Here is a 25,501-nt window from a genome sequence, read left to right as displayed (position 1 = left end):
ATCCCATACTGTCAAAATCAAGGAAAATCTATTTTACACTTTGCTTACTCAATTTCTTGGAAGCAGTTAACATTGTGGATCACTGGTTCTTCCTGAAAATTCTTTCCTTTCTCACATGCATGGTACCTGAATCTTCTGATTTCCTTCCTTGGATTCTGTTTCTCTTTATTGCCTTTCTAGATTCCACTTAACCTACCTCCCTCAGCTTTTGATATTTCCATAGTGCTTTGACCTAGGTCCTTTGCCTTTATTGTTCTATACAAAAATAAGCAAACAGGTAAGATGTGTTCCATCACTCCCCACTCCTATGCCCATACCATAATAATCTACATCATAGAAATAACCAGAGCCGTTAAAAGGCAAGGAAGGTTTCTGATGGTCGCCATCTTCTTCTTAGCTATTTTTTTAACATTCTGTGATACACAAGACCACCAATTTTAGTCACAAAAGTCCCAATTCTCCAAAGAAAATAATGTTTTCAGCATCCCTAAATTATACAATAGAGAGGCGACTATGCATTCTTCCTTTTAACCAGTTCCAATAAAGAATGCACAATGCCTTCCAACTTTCGAGACAAAAAAAATGTAGACTGTGAGAGAAAACTTCCTTCATTTTATAAGCTTTGCAACTTAAAAAGAGAAGGAAACTAAGCAAATTTTAAAATAATATAATTGTGAAGTTTTATCCCTATTATAACTCACCTCATTGACATTAAGTATTTACATTATTAACCTCCCCAATATATATTTGATAATTTCCCAATGTGTATCTCTAAATCAACCTCCATCTCTAGAATTCTTGCACACCACCCTCCCCTTCTCCATAAAAATTCTTTACCTGTTAAACCAAATTACTCATAATTAACTGAATGTATCATGCTGTTCCATACCTCCAAGACTTGCATATGCTTTTTCTTTTACAATACTTTTCATCTTACTCTTATTTTTGCAGCACATGGGTCACTTTCCCCCAGGAATAGTTAAATAACCTCTCTCATGTTCCCTTAACACTCTATTTACTTTTCTGCTCCTATTTCCCCTTTAAGTCTCTTAAGTTAAGGGCTACTTATGATTTACCATTATGCTTCAATACAATGCATTGCTAATAACAGGTGTTCAAACGCTTGCCGAATAAATACATAAATGAACCTGAGATGTCAGTGTAGTTCATAGAAGCCAGCAAGGGGGTTTTGTATGACACTTGTCCTTAAAACACTCCTCTTGTGGTATTTAAGAACCTCCATAATCTGGTTCCAGGCTCTGCACAAGATTTATCTCTATGTTCTGCCTTTTGATGCTTTTAGTTCTAGCCATTCCTAACTACTTGTAGTTCACTGAGCAAGTAAGTTTTTCTGTCTTACTCTGAACTCTCTTCTTGGCATTTCTTCTTCTCTTCCCACTCTCTCTTTTACCTGCTCAGCTAATACTTGTCCTTGGATCTCAGCTTAGATAGCCCTTCTTTTGGCAAGCCTGCCTTTGCACCAGGACTGAATTTGTGACCCTCCTCTCTCTCCTTCAGGCCCCTCTTACTGATTCTTTACTTTGGACTTTTTGCCCATTTCTTCATTAGTTGAAGTGAGGGACCACACCTTATTCCTGTTGAAGTTGAACATTCACCAGAGTACCTGGCACATAATTGACCAATGAATGACAAAAGCCTACATTAATAACCACATCCTCAGATACTATTCTGGAGGTAGTAAACCTAATGACCGACACAGGTCTTCAGCTAGAAAAACTTCCTCAAGTAATGTACCTAGTACATATAAAGAACTCCAATGATGTTTGTCAGATGGTAGAGAAGGGGTATAAAGAAGCTCCCTTTCCTAAGTTCCAAGTTCTAGGAATTTGGGAGACCACAAACCCTTTGACTTTAATACAACTTCACCTCAAAATCTCTCAGTTACAGATCCTAGCCAGTGTCAGGCAAATACATATTAAAATACATACGGTATGGGGCACCTGGGTGGCTCAGATGGTTAAGCGTCTGCCTTCGGCTTGGGTCATGATCCCGGGGTTCTGGGATCGAGTCCCGCATCGGGCTCCCTGCTCCTTGGGAGCTTGCTTCTCCCTCTGCTTCTCTCTCTTTCTCTCTCTCTCCCTCTCTCTCTCTCCTTCTCTCATGAATAAATAAATAAAATCTAAAAAAAAAAATACATACGGTATGGATTGCTGCTGTTTTGATTGCAGATTCGACATTGGGGGTTCCTCACGGGCTGCCCAGGGACATGCTCTACCAATTTGCAATACATTTCAGGTCCTTTTTCTCCACATGTTGCATTTGTGGTGATGAGAGCATTAGAAGCAAGATTCAGGACAGCAGGGAATAAACCTGAAAAAGAAGGACAAATGAAGATTTGTGGGCCAGAAACAACATGGTATGATTTTGCTGCATTTTAAGATGAAATTAGGATATTTCTCAGAGCATTAAATTAATTGAAAATTAAATAATCAGTGATAACTGAATATTTGACTTAATTAAGTACTCCATATAAATAGCATGTGTTCTCAAATGAACATTTCTTTTTGGGTCTTAAATATAAAATCTAAACCTATCTTCTTAATTTTTAACCTCTAATAATTAGGAAGAAAGTCCCATCTCTAACACACACTTTAAAAAAATCTTCTCTTCGTGTTATTGGCAAAAGATCCATCTTCTGTCTTCCATTTCAGCTATTTTATATCTATCAGTAAACTATAATCATATGTAAAGTTTTTGCACAAGTTTGCATTTATGTTTTTTGTGGTTATTTTTATGCTCCAATTATTATTTAGATTTAAGTGGTTGTAATTCCTTTATATCCAAACTGGAGAAAATAACAAATGATAAAAAGATTTTGGAAAACAATTCTTTACTGCCTTCTGTGCTATAAGGCCATATTATATAGCAATATATTATCAGAAACAATAAGTATAGTAGTCCATGATCCTACTAGCAATTATTTCTTAGATACAATAGAAGTTTAAGCTTGCTCAGATAAAATCACAGAGACCCATCTTAGTGCAGAGTTGAGAAGGCCCTTCATTCCAAATGAACTCAGGTCTTGACTTTCTACAACTTAATGTCAATTTTGCTTCATGTATACATGTCTAGTATTTGGATTTTATGGATCTATTTTCAATGACAATATAGTAAAGCCATTTATCAGAAGCCACGCTAACTAAAAAACTTGTTTTGGAGAAAGTACAATTTGAGATTACAGATAATTTGACTCAATTTGTATAAGGAACATGCTAACCCTTTATTTGGTCTCTGCTCTATACACATGCCAAGTAGGTCTACATTAGCTCAACCTCTGATAGAACGTTCTCTGTTAACTAAATCTTATGTCCCAGTGTTTTACTGAGATCCCTAGAGTTTTGAGTTCATCAGTGTTTTCTTCCCTATCTTCAAACCTTAGCACATGCTAGATACAGAGTAAGTACCTAATATATTTGTAAAATGAACGGATTATAAATACTGGCCACATAAATGTTCTTTGCATTATCTGCATCTTCATCCTCCTCCCCCTCATCAGCGTTATTGAATGTTTATAATGTGCCAGGAACTCTTCTGTCAGGCACTGTTCCTGCACCCTATCTTCTTGGACTAATTTGCTACAAATGATACCCTTAGGAGCTACATGCTATTATTACCCTTATTTTATTAAGACGTTCAGTAACTTGCCTATGATTGCAGCTAGCAAATAGCAGAACTGTGATTTGAGCCCAAGAAATCTCACTCCAGAGTCTATCCTCTTAATCACTATACTGCATGTTCTCTACTATATCATATGAAACTACATAAATCTATTGCTAACTTGTGGTCCTGGTTGACCTTAGAACTGCATTGAAAGAAATAGCAGTACAGCAAATAAAAAAGATTTTTAAATAATTTTGATCTCTTTTGTAATCACGCTCAACAATTTCAAAGAGGTAAGCGAATTCATAAGACCAGACAAGACCACAATTATTGTCTCAGTCACTCTCAGCGTCTCCCAAAAAGCTGACTCCAAACAATCTCTCTCTTCCCTCCCTCGCCACACTTTTACCAGTCTCTAAAATCCCTCTGGTTCTGCTGCTCCAATCTAGCCATGCCCCCACCCTCCCAGCCCTCCTGCCTTGTGCTTTTCTCCAGCTAATAGTTACTTGGGGTTTCCAATTTTTCCTTGTTTGCCAGATGTTCAGAACTTACTTTTTTTTGAGGAATTTTTTTTTATTAAGTTCAATTAGCCAACATATAGTACATCATTAGTTTCAGATGTAGAGTTCATTTATTCATCGTTGCATATAACACCCAGTGCTCATCAGATCATGTGCCCTCCTTAATGCCCATCACCCAGTTACCCCATTCCCCCACCCCTCTCCCTTCTGCAACCCTCAATTTGTTTCCTGGAGTCCAGAGTCTCTCATGGTTTGTCTCCCTCTCTGATTTCTTCCCATCCAGTTTTCTCTCCCTTCCCTTATGGTCCTCTGCCTTATTTCTTATATCCCACATATTAGTGAAACCAGATGATAATTGTCTTTCTCTGCTTGACTTATTTCACTTAGCATAATCCCCTCCAGTTCCATACATGTCAGTGCAAATGGTAGGTATTCATCCTTTCTGATGGCTGAGTAATATTCCATTGTATATATGAACCACATCTTCTTTATCCATTCATCTGTTGAAAGACATCTTGGATCCTTCCACAGTTTGGCTATTGTGGACATTGCTGCTATGAACATTGGGGTGCACGTGTGTCTTCTTTTCACTACATCTGTATCTTGGGGTAAATACCCAGTAGTGCAATTGCTGGGTCATAGGGTAGCTCTATTATTAATGTCTTGAGGAACCTCCATACTGTTTTCCAGAGTGGCTGCACCAGCTTACATTCCCACCAATAGTGTAAGAGGGTTCCCCTTTCCACATCCTCACCAAGATTTGTCATTCCCTGTCTTATTAAATTTGGCCATTCTAATTGGTATAAGGTGATAGTTCAGTGTGGTTTGCACTTCCCTGATGGCAAGTGATGTGGAACATTTTTTCATGTGTCTGTTAGTCATTTGTATGTCTTTTTTGGAGAAGTGTTTGTTCATATCTTCTGCCCATTTCTTGACTGGATTATTTGTTTTTTGGGTGTTGAGTTTGAGAAGTTTTTTATAGATCTTGGATATCAGCCCTTTATCTGTTATGTCATTTGCAAATATCTTCTCTCATTCCATAGGTTACCTTTTAGTTTTGTTGACTGTTTCCTTTGCTGTGAAGAAGCTTTTTATCTTGATGAAGTCTCAATAGTTCATTTTTACTTTTGTTTCCCTTGCCTTTAGAGACAGAACTTACTTTTTTACTCAATCACAATCACTATCTTATTCATTCTTCCCAATAAGTTTATTTCCCCAACCCCCTCGTTTCCCTCATCTGTATGCCCTGACCCACTCAATGCGACTTTCTGCCAATGTGACATGAGTAGAGCTAATATGATCAGATGGTCACTGTCAGAAAAATATTAGCCATTCATAAAGCTACTGTTATATATTTCATGAGGAAATGTAGAGTGTTTTCTAAACGGTAAAGTACTATAAGTACAAATGTTATTTATTTATTTTTTTAGTTTTACTTATATATGCAGACTTATTGGAAACTACCTCAATTTTGTGAGGTTCACCACATTATGAATTTTAAAATAATTTGATCTTTCCCAAAGCATTATCTCTTTACCTAGATTGGTAAATGATATATGATTAAATAAAGTTTGTCTTTCTCTTCTATCATTCATTGCCATTTTGCATTTAACTGTACAATTATTATTTCATCAAATATGTATTGAGCACAGTATGCCAGATACCATAAAAGATTTGGGAATGAAAACACTATTAAGATAGGCTTTCTTGTGAGAAGTGTATGAGATGAATCTCAAAGGAAAAATAGTAGTTTATCTGGTAGAGAAAAGGAAGAAGGGAAGAGCAAACACAGGAGGCAGAGGGAACAGCATATGAGTATGGACTTGTTTCTGAAAGCTTATGTGAATTTTGAGTGACTAATGGAGTTGTTGAGTTTGTCATTGTCTTAACCTGTGAGATGACGTGACTGTTTAGACACGGATACAGATCCAGGTATATAGATATACAGATACAGATATGGCTACAGATCTAGACACATATAGATTACACAGACTATACATAATGGGTCACATATACATCAAAACAAACTGCTGCCTATTTGTCACTGTTAGTAATTTGTTTTAGTGGGATTTTTTTCCAGGTCTTCATAATTTTAGTGTATAGTGTAGAACAAAATAGGTAATCAGAAGGAAGACATATGCCAGGCATCCTGTTTTTAGGACAAAACTCTACCTCTCATCTTGCTGGCCTGCAGAGTAAGTTTAGGTAGTTAAACCCCTTCTAATCCCTCCAAACAAAACCAGTTTACTTATACAAAAGCCATCTCAGGCAGTGGCCATCCATCTCTAAAACTGCCCCAGGACACTGTCAGTTTTGTTCTGTGATCTTTGTCTCCTCCCTCAGCTTTGACTGGTTCTGACTTTGACCCTGACCTTGAGTCTGTTTCACAGGTATGGGTAAGACTCCCCACGCCCTGCTCTGGTGCAGCCCTGTGTAGGACCTGATTTGAGTTGGCTCGATCTGCACTTTCTCAGGTCTGAGTAATCATGGGAGGGGGCCAGGAAGGAAAGACGACTGGTGAAAACTATTTTACTATATATTGTAGGGTCTGAAAATATAGAATTGGATCCAATTCCCCCACAGAATTAAATGAATAAAATGTGAGCAAAATGACATGGCTGTAAAAGAATCACATGTAGAGAAATAACACTGATTCAGAAGCTATTTCATATTCATTGATAGGACTTAATCATTTGGTCACCCCATTGTATAGATTTTATCAGTCTCATTTTACAAATGAAGAACGTGTAGCCCAGAGAAGATGAACAATTCGCACAAAATTATGCATTAGTAAGACTGAAAACGAAGATTTGAACTCAGCCCTTTAACCTAGAAGACTTATTCTTATCAGGGCATGAAGAAGAGCCAAAACCTGGTCCTCAGCTTATCAGTTTACATATTTAATAGAAGAAATAACTTGCCCAGTCACCACCCCTTTGTTGCTTCATAGACTTTTCTACTCATAAATAAAGATATTAATAAAATTTACATTTATTATCTTTCAGTTCTTTCCATTGATTTGTTTGTTACACTTATTAATCATGTGCTCAAAATTAACCTTTTCAATTTAATTGCCTTGCTTTGTGGCCAAGGAACAGTTGCCTTTTGAAATTTTATCAGCTATTCTGCTGTTTATTTTTTTAAAATCAGTACAGTATATTGGTCAGGGAAGTTCTCCAATTAGTTGCTAACAACCAATTTGAAGAGTCAGTCAATATCTGAGCTTTTATTGAATCTTCAACAGGTTGTATTATAGATTGCAGCCCATTTTCATTATATGTTAAATATATTAAGCTGTTCCTATTTATTCCCACTCAAAAGCAGCAGAGCAATATTTATTGCTATATTCAATATAGGTTGCTTAGTTAAGATTATGTAAACACTGTGAATGTAAATGAACTACAAATAGCTGGTGAACCTTTATAGAGTATTGACTTACAGCCTCTTAATTCAATTTGAGGTCATGTAATGTTAATGATATAAAAGCCAGTCATCATTACCTGTACGATTATGATTGACATTTTTTTCTGAATAGTATCTAGACTAAGTAAATTTAGTTGGATTTGTGGCATAACGAACAAAGTCTGAACAAAAACAAGTATTTATTCTCCCTATATTATATATTTTATTAGAGATAGGAATATGATTACTATATAGAGAATAATATATATTCTGTTATATAATGTATACATATAATAAATAGTCTAGAAAAAGCTAAGTTATATCAGGTGAAAAATAGAAATTATTTACAATATGGCAAACATTTAGAAAGTTCACCAAATTTTCACTTGGATGTTTTTATACTATATTTGCTACTCCAAATACTGTGGTGTTGTCATACACATTTGCATGATTGTGATGATTTGTAACCTCAAAATCCCACACTCTGGTTTCAAAGGGCAGAAGCACTTTTAAAACCTGCATATAGAGGTTCTACTTTTAATAATTGTGGAGTAGCTTCCAATGAATCAAACCCCTCACAAATTACAGCTATGAATTCTGAACAAACTATGTATCTTTAGAAACCCCAAATACCTAAAAACAATGGAGAACAACCCAAAACAGGTAAGGTAGGAGGGATGTGTATGCTTAGAAAAAGGAAGATATTGGATGTGTTTCAGATGGCACCAGGCACAGTGGTGAAAAGGCAAACAGAATTCCACAGCTCCTCTCATCTGTCTGTCTTTTTCTAAACAATCTTGAAAAACCAGAGAACAAAACTAAGAACAGCCATAGCTGCAATAAAGTGAGAAAAAAATGCTGGAAAAGAGAAAACCACATAAAAGGAGCCAAAAATATGTGTATAAACTCTTCCCAAATCCTTCACTGACGCCAGACCTGAATATGGCCCAGCCTGTACTCCAACTGGGGCTAAAAGAACAAAACAGAAATCTATGGTAGCTGCATTCCACAGGGGAGACTACAGTTTAATGTTTGAGTCCACACAAGTTAGTCAACTGATACAACACAAAAATAAAAAATGGAGGACTATTCTTCGGAAAAACATAACAGAATCCTGGGTTTCTACAATGTATCATTCACAATGTCCAGACTGCATTTTTTTAAAAAATATTAAATGTACAAAAAAACAATAAAATGCTACCCATATTTAAAGAAAAGCAATGAATAAAGACCAACACTGATATCGACCCAATGTTGGAGTTAGCATACAAATATTTTTAAGCACCTTTAAACCTATGATCAAGGACACACAAAAAAATGCTTATAATGAAAAGACAAATAGGAAATTCCAGTAGAGGAATAGAAATTACAAAAAAAAAAAATACCAAATATAAATTCTAGAACTGAAAAATGCAGTATCTAGAATATAAAAAATCATAGCATGGGATTAATAGAAAATTGGGTGAGAAGAAAAAAAGTGTAAATAAACTTGAATGTAAAGTGATAGACTTTTTTCCTCTTTATGTTTTTAATTTTTTTATTTATTTGAGAGAGAGAAAGAGCGAGCACAAACGGGGGGAGGGGCAGAGGGAGAGAGAGAAGCAGACTCGCCACTGAGCAGGGAGTCTGATGTGGGACTCAATCCCAGGACTCTGGGATCGTGACCTAAGCCGAAGGCAGACGATTAACCAACTGAGCCACCCAGGCACCCTCCTAAATCTTTAAATACATTTTAATGTTTAAAGAAGAAATTATAATGCTGCAGGGGGCAGGGAGGGTTACAATGTATGTTAATGTAATACAGATGACAATTATAACAAAGATATGGTGGGTGGAAAGATCATGATAAGTAGATCTATATATTTCCAAGGTTTTTTTTTTTAATTTAATTTTATTATGTTATGTTAATCACCATACATTTCCAAGGTTCTTATGCTTTACAGTAAGTGGTAGATTATTAAAAAGATTGACAGCTTCAAATGTTTGAAAGTTTGTGGAGCAACTGGAACTCTACCTCATTGCTGTTGGGAATGTAAATTAGTACAACTACATTAGAAAAGAGTTAGGCTTTTTTTGTTTGATTGTTCGTTTTTTTCTTTAATAAATTTAAACCTAGACCCCTACATTCCACCCTTAGGTAAAATCCCAAGAGAAATAACAATACAGGTCCATGAAAAGACCTATGCAAAAATGTTCATGGAAGCTCTTATTATAATAACCAAATCTGAAAACCGCTCAGGTGTTTATCAATGGGAGAACTGATACAGAAACTGTGGTTTATTCACACAATGGGATACTATTCAGCATTAGTGTGGAGCAAACTACTGGTACATGGAAAGAGATGACTCTCAAAAGCATTATGCCAAATAAAAGAAGCTTTACCAAAAAAGAGTGCACATTCTATTATTCGTTTATTTGACTTTTTAGAACAGACTAATCTATTGGGAAAATAAAACAGAAAAACCTGGTTGATTTGAGGGGTAGAGACTGACTGGAAAGAGGCATCAGACCATTTCTGGGATGATGGTAATATTCCTGATAGGAGTTTGTATTATACAAGTGTGCACATCTGTTAAAGCTTATTGAATGTTACACTCAATGAGTACATGCTACACCCAGTGAGGACTTGTGCATTTCACTGTAGGTAAGTTTTACCTTAAAAAAGAAAGTAAACCGGGTGCCTGGGTGGCTTGGATGGTTAAGCGTCTGCCTTTGGCTCAGGTCATGATCCCGGGGTCCTGGGATCGAGTCCCGCATCGGGCTCCCTGCTCAGCGGGAAGCCTGCTTCTCCCTCTGCCTCTCTCCCTCTCTGTCTCTCATGAATAAATAAATTTAAAAAATCTTAAAAAAAAAAAAAGAAAGTAAACCAATATTGAATTCTAGTTCCTGATATTCATGATGAAGAGCAGAGGATGAAGTTTGCAAGGGATCAAAATATAAGATGGACAGTTATGTACAGATGGATAGATGTATAATAGAGCAAATATAGTAAGGTATTAATTTTAGAATCTAGATGCTGAGTATATGAGTGTTTATGATTCTTTCAACTTCTCTGTATGTGAGGAAATTTTAATAAATTTGGCAAAGAATCTATAGAATATTATACATGCATATATATCTATATATAACCATCTATACATATACACATATATGTAGATGCACATATGTATATATACTATTTATATCATTCTTTGGCTTTTATAATTGTCAATAGCAGTAACAATAAAATTTTAAATTGATATTTCTTAAATCAAATGTGGCAAAGTTTATTGGATACCACAGAGGAAAACTATCTTTTCAGTCCCCTTCAGAATCAGTAGAAACAAGCAAAAGCAAGCACAGTATCAGCAAAACGTCTGAAAGTCTCTCCAAGACCCCAGCAGTCCAGCAGTCAGCAGGTGACTCTGTTGTCCTGGTACAACTTTCCAATCCTTCCAGCTTTTATTTCATAAAAATAAAGAACTTTGACTTCAAGTCATATTTAATACACAGTGTTGTCTTTTGAGGACCTACAAGTGAGTTGGAGAGAAATGCATTCAACGTGCTAGTAAGTGATCTCCTGTGTGGCGCAGTTCGGACTGGTTTCTTAGGCTTTAAGTGGTATTTCTCTAGGTGACGAACCAGAAGGCTGTTAACTGGTAGCAAAAAGAATTCAGTTCAAAAAAGCCTCGTAAGAATTTAAATTTTACGAATGAAGAAAATAATTCCCAGAACCTAAACGGCCCTGCTAGTTTTCAAACCCAGTTACTGTAATCCCGAATGGATTTGAATTAATAAAACCCACTGGCCTCACCTCCCTCCCTGCTCTAAAGGAAAATCCCTTCCACATCCTACATCATTCCTCAGTTTAATGTCCATATGCATGCTCACAGATCAACTTCCATCATAGTTTTGTAACTCCTGAAATTTATTTCCAAATTTCTGTTTTAAGAAAGCACTTCTTCAGCCTTCTTACTGTAACTGAAGCCTTCATTTCCTCTGACAGTGACACTGTAGATCTGCCCCGGTGGATCCCTAGATCCACTGAGAAAGGAAAAGTAGCCTCCTCCTGGCTTCTAACTGCTACTTACAAATCAGTTCCTCTAGTCACTTATAACTTCTTTTTTAAAAAAAGTTCAAATCAGGGGCACCTGGGTGGCTCAGTCAGTTAAGTGTCTGCCTTCAGCTCAGGTCATGATCCCAGGGTCCTGGGATCAAGCCCTACATCAGGCTCCCCGCTCAGTGGAAAGCCTGCTGCTCCCTCTGCGCTGCCAGCCGCTCCCCCCCCCCCCCCCCCCCTGTGCGCTCTCTCTCTCTCTCTCTCTCTCTCAAATAAATAAATAAAATCTTAAAAGAACAATAAAGTTCAAGTCATCCACCCATTCCTCATGCTCATCTCCGTTACTGGCTGACTTCATGAAGACCAACCACAAAAATATTGCTAACTGATCCGGTTATCTTTACCCCCCAGTTTCTGCCACTCACACTCAAAAGGTGAACATAAACCAGCCTTAATGTTATTCCACAGAAACCAGAAAATGTTAAAAGGCACTTTGAGAACAAATATGTCTTACTTCTCACTATGCTATGATTTCTGCTTCCAATTTGTTTATTTATTTTGTCTCTAGTTTAACATCCTTTCTCTCTCTCTCATCTGTCTGTCTACACTTTTATATAAGGATATCCTATCCAATCTTACCTCCACTGCAATGGCCCCCTAACTCGTCTTTCTGCATGAAACCACTTCTGTTCATCTTCCACCGTGTCATGGAAATTATCTTCCTAAAAACTATGTCTGATCACATCCCTTTTTTTTTTTTTTTCCAAGAACTCTATATCACCTATAGTAGAGCAGCCCCTCCTTGGTCCTCCAGACATTTATAATCAGGCCCCTATCTACCTCTCTAAACTTATCTGTATATGTCACATGTACTGACACCTTATTCTTTACAACTATACCAGGTGCTTTGAAAATTCTTTGTTGTGCATCATCTCATCCATTATCTCATCCATTCTACAATATCTTTCTTTTTCTGGGCCATGGTCATCCACTCATCTTTCATGACCCAGTTCAAATATCCCTGCTCTGTGAAAGTGTTTCCTCACTTTGCCACAAAGAATTTGTTTTTCTTCTTGAGGTCTACAGAGTACTTAGTTGATATTTTATTATAACCCTCATCACACTGAAACTTTAATATCCTTACAATGGATTTCTACTCTATAACATCATTGAATATAAAGCACTAGCCTGTAACAACACTCCAATTTAAATTTATCGAGTGAGAAGAAATAGATGCACTTGTGTAATCTTTCTAGAGAGAAATCTGGCAAACCAAAGCCATTAAACTGATCAGACCCTTGATTTGGTAGGACTCTGTCTTCGCAGTCTAGCTCAGTGAAATAATTCAAAGAACCCAAGCGATTTGAAAATGTGGTGGATCTTTATCATTTCTTGCCTGTCCAACATCCAGCCTCCATTTCTATTCCTAGGTAATTGCCACTGTATTTAGTACAGAGGGTATGCAGTACCCTCCTGATAAGGAAGTGAAAGTAGGGGAGATCTTTCTTCTTCCCCTCCTTTAGCAGCTTGGGCATGTGCACATGACTTCAGCCTAGGGCTCTGCATCTTGTGCCGTTGAAGAAAAGGGTTGGGGAATAAGAAAAATAAGATGACAGTGACAGAGATAAAAGTACCAGTGGTGGTGGGGAAGGAAGGTATTAAGGGCAACGTTGGTAAAAAGACCCTGACTAGATTATTCAGGCACTGAAATCTGGAAATGGCCTTGATGAGCACCATCTCCCAAGCCTTGTGTTCAGAACTTTCTGCAAGTTAGTTATGTGATATAGTTCAAATACATTTCTGCTTAAGTTAAACAGCATTGGTGATTTCTGTTGCTTCTGGTCAAGAAGCCAGGTGGAGACAAAGACCCTATATTATGTTTATACATTCCTCTACACCCACATATGCACATAGACACACACACACACACACACACACACACACACAAGCTTGCATGCCTGTGCACATATACAAAGATCAAGAGGGTAATTTTATTGTAACTAACAAAATAGATACATAAGCAGATGCTTCATTTAAACATCTTTAGAACAAAATGTGAAGGAACAGTAGTGACAACTATCACAATTATTTACACAAAGACCCAATGCTTATACAGTGATTATGATCTGAAGTGGCCACTTTACAAATTCTGCTTCACAGTGGAAGTTTCCTTTTTTCTTCTTCTTCTTTTTCATGTGCTCTTTTTTGATTACCTTGAACTGTTTGAAGTTTGGTAAACCATCACTTTAAAATGATGACAACCTAACTCATGTCTTTAAAGAAAATCTTTCTAATGTAGTCTGGCAAAAATAATTTCTAAATATATATTTCTTGTTTTCATCAGTCTAAATATTCAGCTAAGTGAATATTGTAGAATAGTTGTCTTCATTGTCTGTGCCTAGCATATTACAATTTGTTATTACTACTCAGAGATATTGATATATATGTTTATATATTGGCATACATATTATATGTATTTTAATTTCTCAAATCACGTTTGTTAACATCTATAGTCCGGCTTGCAAAGACCATCACTCACATAATTGATAACGGACGGTACGAAGCAATTTGCTATGGAGAAGTCATCCAGTCAATGACTTCTCTTCAATATAATATAGTCAATTTCTTAATAACTTTAAAAAATCATCACATATTGTTTACAACAAAACATTATGTATCTCTCTCTCTCATTCTCCCCCTTTTAACCATCCTAGCCTTGGTACGTGATAGTTCTCCTGCTTGTTCATGCCAAGCACCTATCACCTCTCAGAATAAGAGGAAACTGTCTGTTTGAATGTCTCTAACTTTCCATTTAAGTCTTTCAGGTCTGTGGAGCATTGTTAAAAATATTCATGCAAGCAAAGAGAGCTGTTTGCAAGTGGTTCAGTATCTGAAAGACAAAAGAGAACCTGCCAATTTAAAATGTTCTAAGATGCATCAAGGAGGAAAAGGAGATACTTGTCTGTTGAAATTCTGAGCTATGTGGGTGTGTGGGAACACACTGGTATAAAACAAAAATGGGATAAAACAAAATGTTGCCGAAGAGAATGATTTCCAGCTGTGCGCTGCAGGAAGTAACTCAATGCTCTTGATACATGATGCAGATGAAGAGTTTTAGAGAACTAGAAAATCAGTCCAATTTGAACTAATAGCCATCCAGACACAACAATGCTTGTAAGCTGGAAAAAAAATAATGTTGAATCCAGTTGTTCAGAGGGAAGAAAGAAAAGAAAAGAAAAGAAAAGAAAAGAAAAGAAAAGAAAAGAAAAGAAAAGAAAAGAAAAAAGAAAGAAAGAAAGAAAAAAAGAAAGAAAAAAAAAAAGAAAGAAAGAAAGAAAGAAAAAAGAAAAGAAAAGAAAAAAGAGCATGTATTCTAGTCTTGCCTTGCATTTATAGGCCTTTCAAATTTGTATTGTACTGTTGCTTAGTTCTGCCTTTTCCAGCTTCCAAAATAAAAGGAAATTTTTGGAGGCTTCTGAGTTAGTTTGGTCTCCTTTCTTCTTTTTAAATAAGAAACCAGTACATGTACCTCTCTGGAATTAATTTTAAAAATTGTTTACTCCCTTCCTTCCAAACAGGTTAAGAAGAAAATGTAAGCATTTTCATTATCATCAGAAATAAAATAAACCAAATGTAACCATATGTACTCCAATGGCTCTTAAACCTGTTTTGCTTATAGAATATCAATACCACTCTACATAGCAAATATTCTTACTAAAACAAGGACCATGAGGGCCATTGTGAACTCAAATGCCATCTAGCCACTTGGCCCGGACAAGCACTACGGGATTTTACTAAATTCCTCACAAAGGATATCATTTATCTTATTAAAACAGGATCACATCATGAATTTTCCGTAACCTAAAACTTATGCATACACAAGCTGGTAACTGCCATTGTGACCCAGATCTCTGGTAAGAACACTAACAGATGCACCAGGAAGGGACAGAACAATGCGTCTGTCTCCATGACAATGACTTCAAGTAAGGCATTTGTACCCAAACTTCTTCAAACTCCTCCAAACTTTTTTCAAAACCAACTCTAACTATCCTATGCCTAGTAAACTGAAGTTGAACATCCTACCTCTGATCAATAAAGACTTCTTGAAATGCAGAACAAAAAAAATCACATTTAGCAAACTGTCATTCTTGGGGTAGGTGGAATAGATTCTTTATCTCACTTCAAATTTACCCGCTCAAAATGCAGGTCCCTGCTATTCCCACTTCCATCGCTTATTGAGTATCCAGTGGACTGCTCTGATCACAAAATTTCCAGTCCTTTCACTTTGCATGGAAATCTTATCCGCTATCCATGTAAAATTAGAATCTACAAACTACTTTGTTTTGTTTTTTAATGTTCTACTTGTACAACGATCCTGATTCATCCTAAAGGTTTTCAAAATCCTATGATGAAAAATAATTATTATAGCTGGGATACTTACTTAGAATGTTCTACCATAAGGGTACCCAAAATATTCCTTGAGGGGGTGGCAGTTGGGGAGAAATAGATTACTTCCAACTTCTTCCAACCTCACTTCATCAATATCAGCGGAACATATGTTCAGTATCTGCTCTCTTCTGCCTGGCTTACAAAACCAAACCTATAAACTAGATGTCTCTTTGGCAGGTCTGCCTGAAAACTCAAAATGAGAAGTAAAAAAGGCAAGGAAAGGAAATGCAAAAACATTTTTAAGTCACTGAAAATGAAACCGAGAGCCTTAAATTGGCAATTACCCTGTAACAGAGGTGTTTGCACTATTGGAAACAAATTGAAAACTTTGTGTCTATCTGTGGTTAACAATCCAAAGTGTAAAAATAAAAATATGATAAATCTCGAAGCTAATTGCTATGCAAGGAGCATGACCTTGCATTTGCATCCCTCAAACAAAAATATCAGAAGGGGCTCATGTAAGCTTTGATGCATACAATGGCAGCAGGAAAGATGCTGTTCCCCATGGGCCCTGCTCTTTAAGGACTGCTAGATAATCTCTTATCTCTAATGATGAAACAGATATATTAAAAAACATTGTTCTACATTGTGTTCGCCCAGGCTTAGAAAAAAAAGAAAGAAGAAAGAAAGAAAGAAAGAAAGAAAGAAAGAAAGAAAGAAAGAAAGAAAGAAAGAAAGAAAGAAAGAAAGAAAAAGAAAGAAAGAAAGAAAGAAAAGTTACATTTGCTTTGTTCTTTTTATTTGTTTTTATTAGTAAATACAAGAGTTCCTCCGGGCTTGATCCTGTATCCTTTTCTCATTTTGTTCTCCTCCCCAAATAATCTCATCCGCTTCGAAGCCATTTATATAACATCTGCAGAGTCAACAACTCCCAAGTTATATCTCCAGGCCAGATATCTTTTTGAAGCTCCAGGCTTCCTTATCCAAATGCTGGGCTGACACTTCCACTTAGATGTCTCACAAACATCTCAAACTTTACCCAAGGCAGAGCTCATGATTTCCTATGCTCCAGCACTACCATGATCCCCAGAGCCCCTCCCCCCAACCCCCCACTGGCTACTCCTAAATTCTCTCTAGCTCAACACATTCTACTTTACCTACCCCGTATCTCATACAGAAAGCTAGGAGTCATTGTTGCTGCCACCCCACCACTAAATACTACTGTAACTCCAAAAATAATTTCAGATATATCTGTGCCACTACCAACATTTGGGGCCTCGTTACAGCATTTTTAACATCTGGACTTCAGCAAGAGTCTCTTAAATGGACTCCTGTTTACCCTCTCTCTTTTTTCGACCGATTTTTAACAAACTGGATTTTCTTAAGGTGCAAATGTGATCAAGTCACTACTCTTAAAAATCTTTTAATGGATTATAATTTAGGTTTAGAATTCAAAGTTATCCTGGCTTACAATATCCTTTTATTACATTCAGGGAATACTGTCTTTAGCCAGTTTCTAGAACAAGGTTCTGTTTTTTCCTCCCACGGGACTTTGCCTAGATATCCCTGCTCCTTAACTTTCCTCTACTCTTCATACTTCCTATCTTTCATGAGTCTTTCCTCCTGATATCTTACTTCCTCAGATCTTTGCTAAACCTTTCCAAACAGTGCCCCATTACAATCCCTAATTATGCCTTACTTTTCCTCTGTAGCACTGATCACAATGTATAATTTTATGTAATGATTATTTATCCAAGGTCTGTCTCTCTTGCTGTAACAGAAGCTCCCTGATAGAAGTGGTTATGTTTGCTTTGTTTACTTTGTTTACCATTGTATTCTCAGAGCCTAGCCAAGGCCAGGCACATAAAGGTGCTCCAAAATACTCCCCAAGGAAAAATTCGTCTTAGAATTTAGGGCATACATGGTGTGTGCCTCTTCTGAAGACGTGACAAACTTCCTTTTGCTTCCTTTTGTCAAAATATAAAAAGAATAAATCATGAAGAAAGCAAAACGTAACAACATACAAAAAAACAAATAAAAAAAAAAACCAAACAAACCCACACACAGATTTAGTTCTTTCATCGTTTTGGTGACTTGATAACACAGAGATAATGTTAGCATCAAGGGCTAAAACCAATATTCCTTTAAAGTTTATTTTGTTAATTGTCTTCTTAAACTTAAATCCCTACCTCTGGGTAGTTTCTCAGCTTCTGTCTTAGAAAATAACCAAAACCATCTTTTGTGTTTTGTTGTAAGTCACTTTGAATTCTCGCTGGGATTAAGTTGGTTCAGTTGATAAGTTTTTTGGTTTAGGAGTTATAGTGATTGACTGACGTATTTCCCAAAAACCCCGTCTATCCTTCCGCCCCCAATACTTTCCTACTAAAACAACAAAAAAACAAAACAAAACACAATTTTGGAGGATATAAATGTACCGTTCTAACAAACACAATGTTAAAGTTATGCCCACCGCTGGATTGCTTCTGTAAGTTTATACTGCATTATCACTTTCAAATTGCGCCAGGTCTCAGCCTGATCCAGAGGGTAAAGAATTAGAATGAGAGTTGCATGAAAAAATACTTCACAGCTGACTCAAGCATCTAATTCTGTTTTATGCTTTAAAAGCAAATTCTATGCAGCTTCAGTATATCTATGGAAATACTTGTTTTATAGACAAATTTTTTTTGAAGTGAGATTTGACAGTGTTTATAGCAAAACACTTTGTTCTCTAGCAGCTGTTTGAACACACACATAAATATGCAGGAAAACTCACAAATATTCTGTTTGCTCTTGTAAATACTTGAAGTGAAAAATCAGCATTTTACAGCCATTTTGCATAGTGTTGCTAATAATACTTTTCATTTACCAAGCACATATAAACTCTCAGATATAATGAGGTTTCTGTCAATTGTTTTTTACTATTTTATCAACATTCAATGACCACTAAACTTTAAGTTCCTTGAAGATGAAGACTGTAATTTATTAATCTTTTTTATTCTCAGAGACAACTAGAATCATTGACATCAAATGGGTGCTCAGTTGATATCCATAAAATTAATGAGGCTCACTAATGAATGAGATTCTGTGAATTGATTTAGTCATACCAATTCTAAGTTCTTTCTTAAAAATTCTGCATGGAGTTAGTATATTTGTTCTAGTTCATCTGATCTAAAACAAATAAAAACAAAAACAAAAGCCATGTGCCCTTCTTTGTCATGGGGCGTGTACCATTAATGTTTGAGCCATGCAATTCATTGATCATAATAAATGTGTAGCACTGTCCATTACAAAATATTTTCACTTATCTCTTTATTCTCATGAAACTCTAAGATATGGGATAGGCAATATTAGCTCAATTTTATAAATAACGTAATGGAAGATCAGTAATGATAATTAATTCCCTAGGTGAGGAAGATGTATTTTTCAAACTCAATTCCAGTTCTTTAGCTATATGTAACACATATTCATTGAATTCCTCCAACTGTTGAGGCACTCAGCTAGGCAGTAATTATACAAGAATAAACAACACAGGCATGACCCCTCTCTTCACAGAGCTTCAAACCACTGCAAGAGAATTATATGATAGAATTTCTACAGAAAGTTTATTAGAAACATTTCCATATTGGATACAGTAAATAAAAAACCAGAAGTAGGGGGTGTCAGCCGGGAGCAAGAAGAAAATTTCAAAGATATTCAAAGTCAGCCTGGCCAGAAGTCCAGGGAGTAAGTAAGCTAAGATAATGGTGGATGTAAGTCCAAAGAAATCAGAGTCAGCTAATCTTCACCTTGCATACCTAGATAAGGACCTGGAATCTAGGTTTGGAGATGAAGAAATTAAACATAAGGGTCTTAACAGAAAGGATCTGATTCTGAGTCAACAGCTTGCAGAAAGAAAAACTATGTATTCTAGCCTAGAGTCAGAGGTAGTCTTTAGCAGGCAAGCACATCTGAGTCAATGGGTAGAGGCAAGAAGAATCTGCAATTGGTTGGTCTGAGAAAACAGTGACCTGCCATTCCTAAAAATCAACTTAAGATTTTCAAAAATTCAAAAATTTCTGAAAAACTGCTTTCAACGTGTGACCAAAAATAGCTTTCTACCGCTTACTAAAGATTTCCAAAAATTTCCCTTGATTTTTTGGGGGTCTTTCACCACCAGTTTTTCTCACAACTCATGTATTTGGGAGCATATCTCTTTTTTCCAATTATTAATAAGCAGTAAGGAAACAGCTCATCATCATCAAGTTTATATTCTTTAATGTTTAGTCACCTTTAAAGTTTCTAATTTTCATTAGAGTTCCCCCAGAACAAATACCATTGCAACTATTTCCAGATCTTTAAAAAGTGTTTTGTCTTCCCTGGAGTCAGTGAGTTGGAGACACAAATAGAGAAGAGAGTTATTAATATGACTCTTTATAACTTGCAGTGGTTACTAGTTGTCTACATCAAAACTTATTCAGTTCCTAATACTGATTGGCAGTCAAATTGACAGTGGGAAAATGATGGACTCCGGGATATAGATTACTGGGGTTGAAGGAAAACATCCCTATAAACATCTGGGGTTGACTGGTCTTTGGAGTATCAATCTTACTATAAGTATAATATCCAAAATGAGACATTCTTGTTTAAAAGATGTTACAGAAGGTGGCTGTGTAACTGTTCTCTAATTAAATACGCCTAATCAGTTTCCTTTTTCAAGAGTATCACTCTACTAAAATTCCATCCACTTCTGAGTCTTTATATGCCACCACACATGATACACTCTTACTTACACTCTAGTATTTTAATTGCATGGTAGTTAGAACTCTTCATTGCTGATGCATAATGAGCTCTCAGATCACTACAGAATCACAAACTATTTTTTCTCCACACTTGCACACAGTGTAATTTTTTCGTCATCTCATTTTAGTGTCATGAGATTTTGCTTTCAAAGTAAACTGCTCTTCAGTTTTACTGATGAAACTTCTGATTGACATCTGCTCGTTTCTCTAAGTTATTGTTCTCTCCTTTAATCTAACAATATTTTATCTATTTTTTTACTGCTGATAAATGTAACAACTTACTGTATCATCTAAAATCATGTCTAGGTAATATATCCTGGATTATTTTGGAAGCAAAATATATATTTGGTGGATTCGGTCATGTCAAGACAGCTAAAGGTTGGTCATTCTTCATTATTAATATTGAATCTTGAGATTGTCGCCAGATTGGGTGATGGCTAGAAGTTACTGGGCAGAGTAGAATATTCCAAAAGGTAATTCATTTATTCAAACTATGACAATAATAATAAAGAGTTGATAATACTAGGAGCTTAAACTTAGACACACATACAAGATTAAATTTAAGGACCATATTATTTCCCTCAGGCTTCAAAATTTATTCAAAACTCAAGAAGATCAACTTATTGAATGAAATGTTTTCAGTATATAGATGTATTCACTCACAAAACTGTAAACATTAACTGGTCCCGAACATGTTGAAACAAGAAATTTAAACAACATTTTCAGAATGCTATATATTTTCTTGGCTACTGCAAGCATGCCCAGTAAAGTGTTATTCTTTAGAGATATATATATTTTGTCTACCCTGTCAGTAATGAAGCAGGCTTGTAAATCATGCTTATGAAACTGATAGATGGATTTGGGGCCTTAGAATTTCTAGGCACTCATAATAATATTTGTTTATTGTCTTTCTCTAAACTAAATTGAAAGCTTGCTTAATAATATATCTGCTTGATGTAATGATGGACTCAAGAAAGTGTTCAAGAAATATTTGATAAATAGATCAATTAATGCATGAATACAGCATGGAAGTGTGGTTTTAAATATGAATCAGGAAAAATTACACCGCAAAGAGCAATAGAAATAGTTTGTCATTTAAAAATATGAGTAAAATACGGTATTTTGCATATATGTGTGTGCATTCTATTGTTTTAGAGGTAGCTGAGATAAATCCTTCTCTTTTAACTTCTAATTATCAGGTTCAATCCTTGTTTTTCAAAACTATGTTCTAAATTCACATTATCTTCAATCAGTATTGATGCAGCTTAAAGTCCCATTTTTATTCAAAGCAGAAATTATCATTATTTGTTAGATTCCTGTGCATTATGGTCAGGTTAAGGTCTACAGAAGTCCACTTCCTTTTTGTACTTGCCCCTCTCTGGATCCTCTGATAACTCTCACTTGACTCTTCAATTAAATATAAATGTTTCATCTAGGTATTCCAAGTATTCCATAATTTGACTCAAACCCCCGTCCCTACCTAAATCTATTCTAAATTTGTCTCTTATTATTCTCAGTTAAAATCCATGCTTTAGTGAAATGATTTCATTATATTAATCTGAAAACACTACCTCTCTAAGATTACATTAGTAATAAGAACTATAGTTAACACTGCTACATGGTGTATATGAAAGCTGTTAACAGAGTAAATCCTAAGAGTTCTCATCATAAGGAAAAAAGCCGTATTTTCTTCTTCTTCTTCTTTTTTTGGTATCTACTAAACTTATTGTGGTAATCATTTCACGATAGGTAGAAGTCAAATAATTATGCCATACACCAGAAACATAGAATAACGTATATCAATTACATCTCAGTAAAACTGGGGGATAAAACACTATCTCATTACCCACCTTACCCAGGTTATGTTAATTTCCCTATCTGATTTATTATCCGTGGTTCTCAATTTAATATTTCCTTCAAAATCAGTTAAAAATCCATCCTCTTGATAAAAAAATTTTCCCATCCTTCCCTACTCCTTATCAATTAATTTATGTCATAAAATTCATCATTTTGAAGAACATTTTTTATTTTATTTGCTTTATGTAGATATACTCATGACATTAAAACAAAATATTACATACTAGTTTGGAAAATCTAGAATGCCAGCATGTGGTGTTCAAAGGTACACGGACACTGCTCAAAAGTTCTCATCAAACTATTTGATTCACTTGCACTATATCAACATACATATCACACACACATCTGTGTGTATGTATATCTCCACATATTAAAACCTATCAGCTATCGGTAAACATTCCTACAAACTATTATATATGGATTCTAACATATTAATTTATCATTCATTCAGCAAATATTTACAGAGTGCTTGTTATGTACAAGATGAGGTCAGCCTTGGGCTAATCACTCCAGAGTTACTCATTTCTGTAACTCTGTCAGTGTCTAGCTAGAGCCTTGTACAAAATTAAAATAAACTCTATTGACAAGAATTAGGATATCTGTTTTCAAAGTGCTTATTTATTTTGCACAGCTGTAAGACATTCTCTTTCAATACAGGAGCTATTAGTAAGCAAAGATACATCCTGCCTTTTTATTTTTAATATTGAATACTAGTTTTCTGTTCTCTTATAATCAAAACTACCTGGAATTTTCCACTTTGAAAAATGTTCAATTCTAGCTATGGCTGAATAGAGAAAGTAAGGACTAAGCATATGGCTGTCAAAACACCAATGACTACATACTATGGCTGAGAACTTGAACACGAAAATACGCAACGTGGTACAGAGTAGACTTCTTCCATGTAAATGCCAAGGGACATCTGGCTTGAAAACTCTGAAAAATCAATTTGATGCTATTCTATATTTGCTCTGTCTTCCACAAATATTAAATTATATCAGCATCTGCTAGAATCCCTGACAGGAAAGGCTGTGTCCCCAGAACCATTTCAAACCCTAGTGTTTCACTTTCCAACATCAGAAAACAGCTAGAAACTAAAAACTGACTTAAAGTGTTGTCTACATGAATGGAGCTTTCTGGCAAATAGAATCCTTATGTCTGAAAGAGTTAAGGCATCCCCACTCGCAATAAATTCTCCTTTCTTTAACAAAGCACACATATACTAATTGCTTGTAAACAGCTCTATTCTTGGAGTTGGTTTCTAAATGTGTGGCTGCTACATTCATCCTTGCTGTTAGACTCAATTTTAGTGCACATCTACGCAACTGTCTTAATGCAAAATATCACTGTACTACTTGCAAGTTGACAATGTCTTTGTGTTAATTTAAATGTTAGGTGATTTAGGGGCACCTGGGTGGCTCAGTCATTAAGTGTCTGCCTTCGGCTCAGGTCATGATCCCAGGGCCATCGGATCGAGACCTGCATCGGGCTCCCTGCTCCCCGGGGAAGTCCGCTTCTCCCTCTCCCACTCCCCCTGCTTGTGTTCCCTCTCTCGCTGTGTCTCTCTCTATCAAATAAATAAATAAAATCTTTTAAAAAATTGTTATGTAATTTAACAAGGAAATCAATATTCAACAAATTTAGTTGATATAATTTGAATGTATTTAATTACCACAAATACTTTTTTTATCTGGTCAAAGTCTATTTCATTCTGCATCATAGAAAGATCATTGATATCGTGACCTCAATTTCACATAACCTATCATTCTATTCCATATCAGATTAAATATGAAATCCTGAACACATACACAGAGAGAGTAAGTGAAGGGCATTTTATCAATGAGGTAAATTAATATTCAAATTAAAGCACAAATTCTAGTTGATGGGTGTGACACACACAAAGAAGTACACAGGTTAGTAAAATTGTGTGTGGGGGGGGGGGGTGGGTGGGTGGGTGTGTGCAGGTGTGTGCACAGCAAATACATTTCTATGACTGGATCTGCACTGCCTGTTAAGTGTAGCAAGACTGGAAAATGATTCTGAGCTGAAAAAGAGCGAGTACTTTGTTCCACTAAAAAGAAATCACTGTAAAGTTTCTTGCGGCTCTATAATGTAGTCAGAATGTTTCAAATGTAATTTCCTTAAATGAGCAAAAGCTGCCACAGGTATATTGTACCCTGCATCCAGCCTGACCACAGAGCTCACATCACTGTGGTTCAGTGGCTATGAAATTTCCCATTTCCCATTTAAAATGCATGAATTTGCACATCATACCACAAAGAAGCAAAAATGGTTTCCTTGATTTAAATTTTTTCAATTTAATTTCAATTCTGATATGGTTAGTCTCTTTTCTCCATGGACTCTTCTTATTAGGTATGAGTTCTCCTTGACCTACTAACAAAACTATTGATGAAGAGAGTAAGCGTAGCTATAGTACAGCAAAATGCAGTCTCTCCAGCTTTATGAAGGAACAATAATGTTTTCAGATCACTATTTTTTAAAAAATCCTTAATAAAAACAAAATTCACGATTTAAGCTTCTATTTTCTTATGTAGTAGCAAGGCTGAATACACACTCTTTTGAATGTAAAGACAATGTGCATGAATATTTGTACTTCTCTTATAAATTTACTTAATACTGATAAACAAGCAATCCAGGAGTGAGAAAAAAAATGACTTTTTTGTCAGTGGAAGAGAAAGGTCTATTTTACGTAAAAATAGCGGAGGTGCACATTTCGTTTATTTTTCACATTTTATAACACCTCAGTTCTCCTTCTTCCCAATGATTCAAACCAGACTCCTCAACAGATTCACTCAGATATGGACTCTTACTATGTGTAATGGGGACTTGCTGTCATTGCGATACTTATTTTCATACATTGTGAATCCCAAAACTAG

General features: G+C 35.9%; 1 protein-coding gene across 1 annotated transcript in view; it reads right to left on the bottom strand.

Moving 5' to 3' along the window:
* Nucleotides 1–25,501, bottom strand: part of LAMA2 (laminin subunit alpha 2) — a 620,419-nt gene that overhangs the window by 475,413 nt on the left and 119,505 nt on the right. Inside the window, exon 2 of the mRNA XM_073893912.1 lies at nt 2,161–2,331. Coding sequence (XP_073750013.1) covers nt 2,161–2,331 — 171 coding nt within the window. The remainder of the gene's footprint in view (nt 1–2,160; nt 2,332–25,501) is intronic.

This window comes from Callorhinus ursinus, unplaced genomic scaffold, assembly GCF_003265705.2.
Source record: "Callorhinus ursinus isolate GAN/ISIS: 27379988/994484 unplaced genomic scaffold, GSC_fseal_2.0 scaffold6, whole genome shotgun sequence".
NCBI classification, from domain to species: domain Eukaryota; kingdom Metazoa; phylum Chordata; class Mammalia; order Carnivora; family Otariidae; genus Callorhinus; species Callorhinus ursinus.
This window is presented reverse-complemented; position numbering and strand designations above follow the sequence as displayed.